This window comes from Canis aureus, chromosome X, assembly GCF_053574225.1.
Source record: "Canis aureus isolate CA01 chromosome X, VMU_Caureus_v.1.0, whole genome shotgun sequence".
Lineage (NCBI taxonomy): Eukaryota > Metazoa > Chordata > Mammalia > Carnivora > Canidae > Canis > Canis aureus.
In genome coordinates, this window is record NC_135649.1 from 40629131 (window position 1) to 40643594 (window position 14464).

The 14464-nt window shown below is 51.9% G+C and overlaps 1 protein-coding gene across 10 annotated transcripts in view; it reads right to left on the reverse strand.

Moving 5' to 3' along the window:
• Positions 1 to 599: 599 nt before the first annotated feature.
• The window catches only part of TMEM164 (transmembrane protein 164), a 198845-nt gene continuing 184980 nt past the window's right edge, over positions 600 to 14464 (reverse strand). For all 10 annotated transcript variants that reach the window (XM_077889183.1, XM_077889176.1, XM_077889181.1 and 7 more), the window contains 2 exons: positions 6852 to 6952; positions 600 to 5155 (listed from right to left, as the gene is read on the reverse strand). In XM_077889183.1, coding sequence (XP_077745309.1) covers positions 4949 to 5155; positions 6852 to 6952 — 308 coding nt within the window. In that variant the 3' untranslated portion in view covers positions 600 to 4948. The remainder of the gene's footprint in view (positions 5156 to 6851; positions 6953 to 14464) is intronic.

The window sequence follows — 14464 nt, forward strand, 5'->3', positions numbered from 1 at the left end:
AGGAGATCCCGTTGCACCGAGGGCGCCACGTAGGCTAACCATGTCTCTTCGAGAAGCAGCAGCACCGGTGAGACACGAGGTAGGGCCTCAGCGTGATATGAAGGCAGCTAGGCTGATCGCCGTTACTGTGGGCTGCTCAGCGGGTGGCTTTGGAAAGACAGGGCCAGTGTCGGGTCTCGTTCACCTCCCCGTGGGATAGTGTGGCCATGCTGCACAGTTCTGGTCCGGAGCCACCTTCTAGGGGACCTGGGGTGCCTGGCCCTAAACACATTTGGTTTCCAAGTCACCTTCTCTATGCATAGTCCTCCAGCCCAGCGCAGAAAGGGGGCTCGGCAAAGCCAGCGGATATCCCCAGAACACAGTCCCCACTGAGAGCCAAAGGCCTGCCTCCCAGGGGCAGCCCTGCTGGAAGCAGGCAGCATGTGTGGAAATCGGGGCCCCGTGTCCGGCCGTACGGCTCTCGGGGCAGGGCTCTGCAGGGCGCCAGCTGCCCTTTGGTGGCTGTCCACAGTGTGTGGGACGAATGGCCCCTTATGTCTACGTTTCAAAGCAGAGGGACTTTTAAGAGGGTTCTAGGAAGGAAGGCCAAGACTCCTGGGTTCTCATAAATCTTTTAATAAGAGTAAATGAAGAAAACATTGTAACAGTAAGTCCCATGGGGAAGAATTCTTTATCATTCAAGGATCTTCAACAACAGAAACACCGAAGACTAAAATTCAGGATGCTAAGTACACGAATGAATGACCATTTATTTCCAGAGGTGACTGTAGAAACCATTTCGGTACAATCAAAAGGTTTTACAAAACAGAGAAAACGCTTTATAAAATGCCCCGGGGCGGAGCGGGGGAATGAGCAAACTGGTGGGGGGTGGGGTGGGCATGGAGCACCCGAGAACCAGCTTGGCAAAATCCTGCCCCTGCCCCTGTCTGGGGGGCTTACAAAGGCTGGTTCAAAGGGGGCCCCTGGGAGGGGTGTGCCGAGTGCACAGGAACCCACCTGGGAATGGGGAGGGATTGAGGAGCAGGGCGGAGGCGTTTGCTGATTTCCTGGCAATATAAGACTACCTTGTTCTCTCTACCACAATAACACCGATATAAATGGAGAAGTCTTTATAGTACAAAACTCACACTGGAAGAAAGCAAATTTCCAAAACAACAGCTTTTACTTGAAACAACTTTTGCTGTGTTTTGTTTCGTGCCATGGGTAGCAAACCAGTGTACAAAAAAATGTCACAGACGAGAGCAACAAGAAGTGACTAGGTTTTCCTGAGCACAAACTGGCTCACTCTATATACAGAAAAAGAAGGCTCACTCCCTCTCACCGACTCTACCCCCTCCAAGAGGGCAGGGCAGGGCAAGGCAGGGGGTGCAGTGGGAGGACCCCTCCCTGGGCTGGGGGCCTGTAGGACACCCTCTCTAAGCCGGCTCCTGGTCTACCAAAACCAGCACCAGCATCTTGCCCTGTGCTGTCATGCACAGTCCTCTTCTACCCCATCCCCCCTTCAGTTTCCCAGAGGACAGATGACTCTGGATCGAAAGGTCTACAAATCCAGGGAAGTCCTTCTGGCTGAGGTAGGGAGACAAAGGGCTTTCCATTACACTTGAGCCACCTAGCTCAGCCCCGGTGCCCCACTCAGCCCCAACACCAGTGCATGGAGACAGGGTGACAACTTGCTGTCGCCAGGGAGCTGTGCCCATTCCACAGAACACTGAATTAGCCAGAAGCACAGTTAAACCCTGACAGAGGCTGTGGAAAAGGGTCGGATCTACTAGCTAGCCTGGAGGTAGCAGATGGTGACAAAGTACACTGCCCCACTTAAGCCAACCACCCTGCCAGTGGACAGAGGAATGCGTCCCTGGGCCTCTGAAAAGAAGATGGGCCCGACCATCTTTGGTGTACGGAACCAAATACTGGGAAGATGGAAGGGGCTGTGAGTAAGTGTGAACATCTCTGCTCTTTTGAGCAGCTACCACAAGCTGGCTAGCTAAGCGGACTGTTCTCATGGGCCCAGATGGGTGGCCCAGGCTACCCAGGGGCTAGAGAAGCACTCCTTTCCCTTTCTGGGGCTGTTTTAAAAGAAAATGTCCACTTCTATGATTGCTCTCAGACACACAGGCTGGTAGACGGCATACGGAAAGTTTGGCCAGGGTGGCTGGAGAACCTCCTTGGTACCACCAGGAAAGCCCTAGGCAGGAGCTGGAAAGCCTGGGCCCACTGGCATGGGAGTCAGCCTCCAAGGCAGGCTGCCCGAGGTGGGCTCAGGTTCTCTCTCTCCATGGGGCTGGGCCCAAGGTAACAGGTACAGATCACTTCGGGTGCTTGCTGCACCCCAGCACCTCAAACGCAAGCCACGAGCCCCTGTGCAGCCTGTGGACTGGGATCTCTCTCTTTTCCCTCTGCCTACCATGTTTTCGAGCCCACCTGGGCCCTGGGAGCCCCGCAGCTCACCTCCACCTCGCCCTTCCCCCAACCCTGACAGGTGTAGCTGTGTCCAGCCTGGCTGAGCCAGGCATGTGGCTTTCATGTTCATCTTTCCTTCCAAGTGGAAGCAAGGTATCAGCCAGAACGGGGCACTGTGCCATGGCCAAGGCAAAGGCGAGTGGTCTAGAGGCACGCCGCTGCAGGAAAGCCCAGGCTGACTAACAACCTGTGCCATGCCACAGAGACAGGGAGAGTGCGCGGTGTCACTATGCCATGGGTGGCATTCCGAAGCTGAGCACCTACCACACCTGGGCTGCTGGTCCCCAGCTGAGAAACCGTCTATCTGCCTACAGAAGACTCTGTGTTCCACAAGGGGACAGGACATGCCTCCAGAGGCTCTTCCCGTGACCTCCTTCCAACCTCTCATTTGGTAAAGAGCCAAGGGGCACTGAGGCCAGGCACATTTTCCCAACAGCCATCCCTACACGTGGAAGCCTGATGGTGGGCAGGGCAGATCCAGTTGCTCATGAGGGGTCCCTTCTGGAGGACAACCTGTGAATGGCATGAAGACAAACTTGGCCAAGCCCTCGAGGATGGCAGAAAATGAAGGTTATGCATCACGAGGAGCCCAAGGAGAGTACAGAAGAGTATTTGGTGTTCTCCCTCCAGCATCCCCTTCCCCCATGAGTCCTGGGAACTGATCATTTCTATGTTCTATGTTCGCAGGCCTCTGTAAGAAGGCAGTCCCTCCCACGGCTACTTCCCAGGCCTCACCTTGCTCCAAGAGACTCTCCTGCACTCTGCTGCTTTCTATAGGTCCGTCTGCTCAAATCACAACCACTGAGTCACTGAAGCTCAATCTAAGTCTATTGTAATACAGTAATATCTGGAATATGGCACCTGGCCCAGGGTGGCCAGGTTGCCTAGAGTGGGAGAGGGGAGGGGGGCCATCAGAGGAAGTCACTGAGCCATTTTTTCTGTTCTTAGGCAAACCAATTCTTAGAGCCCACAAGGAGTCAGTAAATGCCCAGCTGTTTCCCTCCTTGAACTCCATGCATGACTGAGCTCAAGTCTTTCAACAAAAGGTCTTCCTTTTGAAGCATTTGAACCTGCACCCATGGGAGCCTGACTTCTTGGTACCTCCTCTGCAACCCAGACATGGGCTTTGGGGGTGGGCTAGGTGGGGGAGTGTGTGATGCCCCCAATGCGAAACAATTCGGCACTGGATCTGGCTGCGGTGACGACACATGTCCCTAGTTTCGGAAACAAGACCAGCAGGATCTGTATCTTCCCCAATCCAGGATGCTGACATAGCCAGTGAAAGCACAGAACTGATGGATAGGAGCCCCTAGGAAGACAGGCCCAAGGCAAGAATTCTCTGAACTCAAACATCCAAAAGCAAGGGAGCAAACAAATTAAAAAAAAAACCAAAAGCAAAAAACCCAACTCCAGCTTATCCTTCCTTGAAGCTGCCTTTTAAAGAGAGAGTGGGGGGTGGGAGGAAAAGAGGGAGGGAAGGGAGAAACATTTATGGGGCACTCAAGATTAAAATGGCATCTATTATCAAACATTCAACTAAAATGGAGCGTATGATTCAAATCACAGTTTTCTCACGTTACCACTTACATTGATTAATTTCTAACGCTCACTTCTGATCAGGATATGGGTCACTTTCAGCTCTCTCAAGCAGAATTTACCCGGGGTCCTGCCTAGTAAGAGTTGACATTTTGAACTTGTTCACTTTGGATCTGCCATTGCAGCAGCTCTCCATCCCCCCCCCCCAATGGAATCTAGCCCTTGGGCCGAGGAGCACCCCCACCTCCCACCACCCCCACCTCCCACCGCAGGCAGCATCTTGGAGGGAGTGGCTGGTTGGCTGCTTGCTTGGAGTCATGCGACACCAGTGGGAAGGCTCTGGCAGGTTCTATTTTGGCCAGGAGCTGGGAAATCCCTTGGCTCTCGGCTTGCCGCTGGTATAGAGAAACAAGGCCTCAGTATAGAAACAAGGCCTCGGTCCCATGAGGGTGGGGGAGAGGGGACGGTGCTGGAGACAAAAGGGGACCCCCATATCAGCCTGGAGGTCCCTGGCAGTGGAGAAATGAAACCCAACCCAATCTCACCACTTCAGTGCCAAAAGAGCTACTGCTTGTTGTTCCCTGTCCCCTCAACCAGCTGTTGTGAAAGCACCAACAAGCAGAGTGAAAGCCACTGACTACCATTGCCCATGTTAAGGCCACGAGGAGCCAAGGAGCCGGGAGGAAGAGCCTATGGGGGGGGGGGGCGGGCGGGGAGGAAGAGTCCAGCCCTCAGCACAACACCCCAGGCTCCAGGAGAGATGTCCTGGGGTGGGGGGAAGAGCTGGGAAAGAGAGAGCGGTGGAAGAAAGGGACAGAGAGGAAGGAAAAAAGAAATATAACAAACATTCTACTGCCCTCTCCCCATGATTTCATCAAGAATTGGGTGTCCTCCAAGCCAGGTCAGGACTTGCTTCCTCAGGGAGAAAAAAAAAAAAAAAAGACAAGCACCTTCAGTCTATTTTCTTGGCTGGAAGCCGGAGCAAATCCAGCAGATATTTACACAAGGGCCCAGCCATGTATGAGAACAGGATGACCAGCTTCCCGTGGGTCATGGTCATGAGAGTCTGGTGTCCCGAGGCCCAGATGCGATACCAGGGGCCGTAGAATGGGTCTGAGATGGCCGGACACAGCATGTTGTTCAAATTCACTTCGGTGACCTGCAGGGACAAGGGAGGTAGAGTGAGCGTTCACCATCCTTTGGCTTTCTCTGGCTTCTGCCAGTTCAGCCATCTCTACCTAATGGGTGGACTAGACAAGGAGGGATTGATAAATCCCCACCTGTTCATGATGGCATTTCTCTGCCCTAGGTTTTTGGGAGTGGGTCAAGGCTAGAGCCCCCGGGAGGTGACGGGAGAGGCCATCCAATGGAAAAGCTGTTGGGTTTAGGTCTAGAGCCTGTGGTCATTCCTAAGCATCTCCTATGTGCCTAGTCCCTGGAGGGGTGTCAGGGGATGACACAAGGGTCAACGGCATGGTTCCTGCCTCCACTTAACTGGAAACCAACCAAGTTGGCATGGGCAACCACACCTGACCTCAAACCAAACGGTGCTCACCAGGTTTCCCTCACCATGAGATCTAAGGAGGGTACAGAACGAGGACCGAGTCCTCAGAGAAGAGTTCACAAAGTCAGTGGCACCCTGGATGGACTCATGAAGGATGGATGGGGGTCATGGTGAGGAATGGAGTAAGCAGAGCCTTCCTTATAGGAGGCGTGGTAAGCGCCAGGCCTACAGGTGGGACTGAGCATGGTATGTATGGTGACATGAGGACACTGACCCCTCTGGGATCAAGCGGTCCCTGTGGAGAGCAGTCAGAGTAAGGTATGAAAGTCATTTTGTTTCCTTCCTAGAGTCTGGGAGCATTCACCCCATTGGCAAAGAGCTCAAACTCTCCCCCAGGCAAACCAGAGCAGAGCAATACGCCGGGGGTCCAAGCGGGGGCGGATAAGAAAGTGACTGCTTCTACAAAGGCACTGGTGACGTTGGTCACATGCCTTAATCCTGCGAGGTCCCACGAGGCTCCACATGGCTGATGCTACATTCATGCTGCTCGCGCACAAAACCAGACGTGCCACTCCTGCCCCGAGGACGGCCGCGGCACCTGCCTTCCAAAGCCCTTCAAGCCCATTCACGTTAGAGACAAGTCTTCGCCACCTCTCGGGGAGGCTGGGGGTCTGGTACCATGTCACAGAGGGATGGAGAGCTCTCTGCCCTCGAGCATGAGATGACTCACCCGGAACAGTGGCAGAGCCGGGACTTGAACTTTCGTCTCCTGACCCTCAGCCCCAAGCTCCTCCTCCTTCACCTTGCCACGGATAGATACCCATGCACTCAGCAGTTTGGGGCTCTGGATAATTCAACTACTGAGTCCAGCCATCATCCATGCTCCAGGCGGGTCTGAACACCCCAGAATGCCACAGGAGTTCCCTGACACGGCACTTCCACTAGCTACACAGCTTCAGGGCCTGGGAGCCAGCCCAGTATGGACCCAAGGTCGGAAGCCTCCTCTCCAGGCCTGGGCCAGGGTCAAGGTCCTGCCTCCCTGTCCCAACAGGGTCCATAGCAAACCACTTTCCAGTTGCTCACCGTTTCGGACCCAGGTGGTCCTGAGTGAAGGGCCTCTTCACCTCCCCAGGGATGAAAGAAACAGCTAGTACTGAAGGCTTCAGAAAACTCTTTGGAGAGGCCTAGGCCATGGATCATAAATCAGCCACCTAGACACAACAATCTGACATCCTGGCCTTTGGCATCTTGTATTTTCAAAACAAAACAATATACCAGCGCCAACCAGGATTATCAAGATTTATGGAGAACTCCACACACAGGGGATCGAAGGGGATAGAACCAAACTTACCAGGCCCAGGATCTGCAAGACGCTGAAGTGGTAAAAGAACATGAGGCCAGTTGAGAGAAGGGCCCACCGGAAACTGCTGAGAGGCTCTGGGGTGTAAGCACCTGGAGGAAAAGAGGACACGGTGAGACTCATTGCTCCTCTGCCCCGCTAGGGTACAGGCGCTGAGGCCATGGCCACCACCAGCAGACTGCACCCTCCTGCTGCTTAGTGACATCTACTTAGATGACTTAGGCAATTCCAGATAGCCCCCTTGGCAGCCTCTGTCCTGCAACATACTGCTGGGGCCATTACAAAGGCAAGGTTTTTTTTAAGATTTTATTTATTTATTCATGAGAGACAGAGAGAGAGGTAGGTGCCCTGCAGGGAGCACACTGTGGGACTCGATCCCAGGACCCAAGGACCCCAGGATCATGACCTGAGCCAAAGGCAGATGCTCAACCACTGAGCCACCCAGGCGTCCCTGAGGATTTTTTTTTTAACAATAAAAGGAATGCATGCTCGTTAGAGAAAATTTCAAAAATGTCATAGAGGTAGAAAGGACATGGAGAAAATGAAGGAAAACACATCCCCAGCAGTCTACTGCCCACATGCGATGCTGCTAAACTTGTGGGTGTGTATGCTGGGGTTGTTTTCTCTGTGCCTCAGGAGTTGGGTGTTTTTTTTTTCCATCACTAATTGGAGTCTTAACTGTATATGTAATAGCACATCCTTCACTTTCACGGTTGTTTTCATCTTTCCCTCATGTTTCTAAGGAGAGATGTCATTGAGGAAGGACAGCATGGTGCTTAAGAAAGTTTGCTTTCATGCCCCACAGATTTGGGTTCAAATCTAAATTGACCACATACTGGCTGTATGGCCCTGGGAAAGTTGTTGAAATTCCCTAAGTCTCAGTTTTCCTGTCTGTAAAATAAGGATAACAGTCCTACCTCTTAGAATTGTTACAAGGAATGAAGGGAATAATGTACCAAGCTCTTGGGGTTTAGAATTGGGTACGATGTGAGTGTTTAATGAGTATTAAGATGCTATCATTAGCACATCATTATTATGCTTCGAATAACTAGAGAATGTGCCATATCTAATGGCCATGCCATTTCCCTGACCGTCACACAACTCTCTCCCCCTGGAACAGTGAGAATTGTGTATGTTTCTTCCAGCATCCCTAGGAACTACCCTCCCAGTAGGCTTGGATGCATTCCAGAGCTTACAGAGCAGGGATATGGCTTATAGGATGTTGTGGGGTGTCACTCTGAATGGGGACTTGGGCAGTGGGGTACTCCAGAATGAAATGAAGCTGCAACCCTCCACCCTAAGGCAAGAGTGGCAACATTATGTCCTGGAGTAGTATTTTTCACAAGTTGGTCTTTCACCGATCCATCCATTCATTCACCAGTTATGAGGCACCTAATATGTTCCATGCCATGTGCCAACCTTTAGGGATAGGAAGATGAAGAAGACGGGCTCCCTACAGTCCCAGACTCATAGTCTGCCAGGGTGGGGGGAGGCAGACACACCAATCAACAATTAGAAAGCAGTATGGTGGCATGACACCTGTGATCTGTGCCACATTATCCTGGGAGGACAGGAGTGAGCTGAGGGATTGGGGAGGAGGCATAGGAACAAGGCCTACTTCTCCATAGAGGGGGCACAGAGCAGTCCTGAAGGTCAAATGGGACTTAACCAGGGCCCAGGCACCCAGAGCCAGCAGTTCGCACAAAGGCAGATATGCAGACATGAGCTCCTGGGTGAAAGGCAATTCAGAAAACTATGGGTAAGAGTTGGGGCTGCAGTGGAGAATGTGGTAGGGTGGTAAGCAGGAGTAAGACTCAGACTTCAGCTGAGGGCTGGTCTGAGACCTTAGAAGCCATGCTGAGGGGCCTATGGGCTCCATCCCATACCTGCAGGGTCATGAGCCCTTATGCCCCAAGTTTCAGGTAGGCAGTTGGCAGGAGAATGGCCAGAGACTAAAAGTCATTAAGGATGCTGGAGACTGGCCAACTAGAAAGCCCATGCCCCATCTGAAGACGGCAACCACCACTCAGCTCCATTCAACCACTGCCCTGCCGGGACGGGTTCCCAGAGTTGCCAGTTTTTTTTTTTTCTTCAGTTTTGTAAGAGGAGCCAGAAATATGAACTTTTGTGTGGAATTTCCTGATTTTTAAATGTTGGCAAATAATTCCAAGTATTTTAAGAATGCTCAATGGACCCAACAAAACACGGCTTCATGGCTGGATTTCAGCCCGTGGATGGCCAGCTCTGAGATCTGCCATGGAGCCATGGAAAGCAGCAGGAAAGGTCCCAATGGCCAGCATGGGTGGTGGGGGGGAGGACTGGACAGAGACCATCGAGGCACAGGGATGGATAAGGAAGCTGCTGCAGGAACCCAAAGAAGGAAGGGGATGGGCGGCCCTCAAAGGTCATAGTGGTAGGACTGGAGAAAAGTGGAGGAAAATCTCGCCAGATGTGAGGGATGTGGTGAGGACGGACAAATCTTGAGAATCTTCTGGCTCAGGCCTCACTGGGCTGATGGTGCCATTGATCATGATGGGAGAAGAGAAGAGAGACGGGGGCAGAAGGTAGGGAGATAATGAGGCCAATTTCAGACATGTTGAAATAGAGGTGTCTGCAGGGAATGTTCCTGGGAAACACAAGGTGGGTGGCTTGTGAGCATGGGCCCTGGAGCCTAGAGACGCAGCTTTTCAAATTCTGGCTCTTGTCACTTATCTTGTCCAGACCTGGGACAAGCCTCTGTATCTCTGGGACTCAGTTTCACTCATCTATAAAATGGGGTGCTTCTGCCTACTTCACCAGGTTGTTGGGGAGATGAGCTGCCCTGATTTAAGTCACTTCGTAGTGTCATATTGGGGAGTTAACAAGTGGCGATTCTTCTAATTATTATAATGAGTCACACACTCAATGGAGAAGATGGGGCTGAACATCCAGATGGAGGCGTCAGCAGCACCCGATGGCCACTAAAGTCACAGGGGCACATGTAGACTAGAAGAGGAAGGCCGGAGGCAGAAGACCAAGGAACACCATGGGGGTGAGAGTGGGGGGTGTGGAGGGGGAAAAGGAGTGAGGTGGGCGGGGGCTGAAGTCAGGTGGGTCTTCTGGGGCTTGCTGTAGGAACTAGAGCCAAGCTCACAGCACCTTTGAGTCAGAAGGCCCTTGGAGAGTGTCAAACTCATTCCTCCAGTTTAGAGATGGAGACACCAAAGACCAGGAGATGGATCGTGCCACCGCAAAGTCAGAGCAGGGCACTGGGCTCTCAGATGCTGCCAGGCTGCCCACTGCTTAGTGCCCCTATTGCCACTTGTCCAGACTGACACCACAGCATGTTGTACAGTCTCTTTCCTCGTCTGTCTCCCCATCTAGACCAGAGGGCCCCGGGGAGGGGGACCTGGTCGGATTCATTGCTGTGTTTCTAGCATCTAGCACAGCACTTGGTTGGTGAAAACACCTCGAGTTACACACTTAGACTGTGTGTGCGCCCCTTCCCATCTGCTGAATGAACGGGAGTTGGGCACCGTGTGGTTCCCTTGGCTGCTGGAGACGCTACAGGGAAGAGGGAACCCAGAGGACCAACAGGTGCACAGGCTCCCACTCCTGCCTCTGGAGTCGGAGCCATCTTCCCCAGGTGTCCTTTCCTCCAGCATCCGCGTGGCTCCCCCTGCTGGCAGCTGGGCAGGTCCCGGGGGCCAGGGGGTGGCTGAGGGAAAGGGACAAGAGGGGGCAGCCAGGAGGTCCCCAGCCTAGAGGCAGCACAGCCACAGACCTGTGGAAAGCCAGGATGGCTGAGGCCACAGACCTCCAGGCAGCCCATCTCCTCACTGCACTACTCACCTGCCCTGCAGTCCCCACCTCCCACTCTGGGGGAGAGGCACATGCAGACACTGCCTGGGGCTGCTGTTCTCACAGGTCCTTGCTCCAACCCCCACTCTGCTACCATCCGCTCTGGTTTGCCCAATCGGCCCCACGCCAGACTGTCAGTGCTATGAACAAGAAGCTGCATCTGAACCCCCCTTCACTTCCAGCACCCTGTACATGGTAGGCATCCCAAAAATCATCAGTGTGTGAGCGAATCAATGGCACAGACCTTCCGGAAGATCATCAGACTATATAAAGCCCTTTGGCTTGGCAAAGGACTTTGAGGACTTCCATCGAATACCATAAGAACCCAACAGACCACCCTTATTTGCACAAAGATATTTATACCTGGAACAACGTGGGACTCGGAAAGAAACCAAATGGGGGAGGTAAGGTGAACTCTGGCACCTCGATATTGTGTAACCACCATTCAAATGACAACCAAACTATGAGCCTGTGTAGAGAAGTCTCTGGCTAGTAAGGGCAAGTGTTGAAGGTAGAACACCAAACAACATGCCAGGGATGGAAAAACAGAGCCTAACAGCTTAAAATCAAGGGCTTGAGGGCGGACAGCCCCGGGTGTGAATCCCACCTCTGCTACTGCCTATGGGAGTAGCCAAGACAGATCGTGCTGCCCCCTAAGACCCTTTCTGAAGACTGGAGGTAACATCCATCTCTGGGGGCCCCCGAGTGGGATGAGAGATACAGAAAAGTAAATAGAGCTGCTCGCCTGGCACACAGCAGGAGGCTGCTATTTTTATCATGGCAAAACCAAGCCATCCAAAATCTCCAAAAAGACTGGGAGAAGCCAGGGAATCTTGCAAAGAGGTGATCTTCCCTCTGAAGGGTAGGGCTGCGGGAGGCCTTGCCTGTGGTTTCCACTGCCTTTTCACTTGTTAGTTCTTTTCATTGTAAAGATAATCAAAGATTTCATTTCTCTGAAAACTTATTAAAAAAAATCCAGAAAGCAAGCATGCACCCTGAGAATAAATGATCCACTCTACATAGATATATGCAAATTGTATGCAAACGCACATCATTCCTTTTTTCCCATATACCTGAATGTGGCCCTTGGGATAATCTGAGTGAATAAAACAGTTTTTTTCTAAAGGAAAAGAGAAACTTAAGCACTTTTGGAAAAATTAAACACATAAAACTTTTTTTCCCGACTTTAAGAAAGAAATGTGACGGGAACCCTGGGTGGCGCAGCGGTTTAGCGCCTGCCTTTGGCCCAGGACGCGATCCTGGAGACCCGGGATCGAATCCCACATTGGGCTCCCGGTGCATGGAGCCTGCTTCTCCCTCTGCCTATGTCTCTCTGCCTCTCTCTCTCTCTCTGTGTGACTATCATAAAAAAAAAAAATTTAAAAAAAAAAAGAAAGAAATGTGACATTTTCTGCTAGCATTGTGTATCCCAGGAGGATAGAAGCATTTCATCTCTAAAGGTAGGGGGAACCAAGATAATAGCTTTCTCTGAAATCGATTTCTGCCAGAAGGAAGTGTCATGCGTGCTGGAAAAGAAGTCACCCATACCACCAGCAACAGCAGAGACAGATCCCCAGGAGGCCTCCCAAGGGCCCTTTCTCCCGTCCTATAATCTTACCCACAAAGGACTTACACCAAGGAGATAAGGCTGCACAGGGTAGCCTCCCATTCCCCACTCTCTGTCCTGCTCCCTCTGACTCATTCACTTCCACGAGCTATCCATTCAGAGTAAACACTGGGGACCAGACCCCATGCCTGGTGGTGGGGATAAGGAGGCAACAGTCCCGGCCCCTGACAATTGCCCAGCACTTAAGAGCAAATGATGATGGAGTGGGGGAGGGAGGGGCATGGTGCTCTGGTGGCTCAGTTGGTTATGTATCTGACCTTGGTTTCAGCTCAGGTCATGATCTTGGGGTCATGGGATAGAACCCCGTGTCGGGCTCTGTGCTGAACATGGAGCCTGCTTCTCCCTCTCCTTTAGCTCCTCCTCCCCCACTCAGGCTCTCTCCCTCTCTCAGATAAACAAATAAATAAAATCTTTAAATAAAGTGAATTATGAGATGGTGTCATCAGGTTAGCACAGTAAGTAATGGGGACACAGCAGGGACAGCCTAGGTGGGTTTTGAAGAAGCACAAGAAGAAGCTGGGGTCAGGGCCAAGCAGGAGGGAGAGGGTACTCTGAGTGGCGAGGACAGCCCACCAACAGGTGTAGAGGTGTGACATGGCATGCTGTTTGCATGTCAGCTCAAGCAGGTCTGTGTTACTGGAACATAAAGTGGGAGGGGACGTGTGTCAAGAGATGCAGCTGGAGAGACCAGCAAGTGGGGTCAGGTCAGGAGGAACCTCACTGGCCATGGCAGGGAACTTGGCCTTTATGATGCACGTGATGACATGCCACTGAGAGATTTTAAACAGGGGGTTGCTCAGCCTGCTCTGGACATGGGGATGAGAGGCTGGAAGGGGGGTAAGATCAAAGACCAGTTCAGACACAGCCACAGGTCCCAGACGACCTGGCAAGTGGCCAGACACGAGGGAGGCAGCTCCCAAGTTACTGACTTCACTAGCTGATTTAGGAAGTGGAGCACGCTGATGCTGAAGGCCTATGGGACATCCAAGTGGAGAGCTCAGGCGAGAAATGGCCTGCACATAGAGCTTTGGGTGTAGAGATTAACAAGAAGAGTCCACGGAATGAGATTAAAGCAGTGATCGTTGCCTGAAGAAAGAAACTCACCCCCACCACCACCCACAAAAAGGATCAAAGACAAGATGAGCCTGCTAGCCACACATGACAACTTATGTATAAAGGAGTTCAAATGAAATACATTTAGTGATCTGGTTCCTCGGCTGCACCAGCCACATTTCCAAGTGCTCTATAACCACATGTGGCTAGTGGCTACCATACAGGGCAGTGCAGGCATAGAACATTCCCACCATCACAGAAAACTCCACTGGGAGCACACTTCTCTATAGAGGGAAAGACCAATACTACTCCTGGCTTTGGCAACATGTTGGTCATGTTCTCTCGGCTCTAACAATTTCAGGAGAAGTAGTGATGCAGGAGAGCTAGGTGCTAAACTCGGAAGAAAAGTTTTTTCAGCTGTCTAAGGCAAGGAAAGGAATTCCAGGAAAGGGGAATAGGATCTGCAAAGTCACAAAGAAATCATTATCCAAATTCCCAATACTTCTATCACTCCTGAATGTTACCTTCACCCTTTTGCTCTTACTCACCCTACCTCTCAGCCCACAAGGAGCCTGCTTCCTCTCTAGCCTTCCAAAGCAGTCTCACTGATTTTTCTCCTTTGGCCCCTCCAAGCAGAGTTAGTGACTTCTTTCTTTGCATTGCAATTCCCAGACTACTGACCCTCCTTTCTCCCTAAAACCCTACCACCACCATCCCATACCACCCACTACTCTTCCCTTGTGTGGTTGTCTACAGACATGGGGTCAGGGCCCTCAACATCCCTTGAGGATATTAGTACCTGGCATGCCACCGCTCTCTCCCAGACCATCCTTGTCCTATTTCTTGATAATTTCAACATATTCTTAGATGAACCTTCCAGGATTCCTGCCTCTGTTCAATGGCTCCCCCTCCTCAGTGATCTTGCCCTCTAGGGCACCTCAGCCACTGACCACCCCCCCATGGTCAGGCCTGAGATCTCAGTATTGTGAATATCTGCAATCCCCCATATGTCAAACATTCTCTCTTTCCAGCTTACACTCACACCCTGACCCTGACACTTTGACCCCACCAGAATCTGTGATCC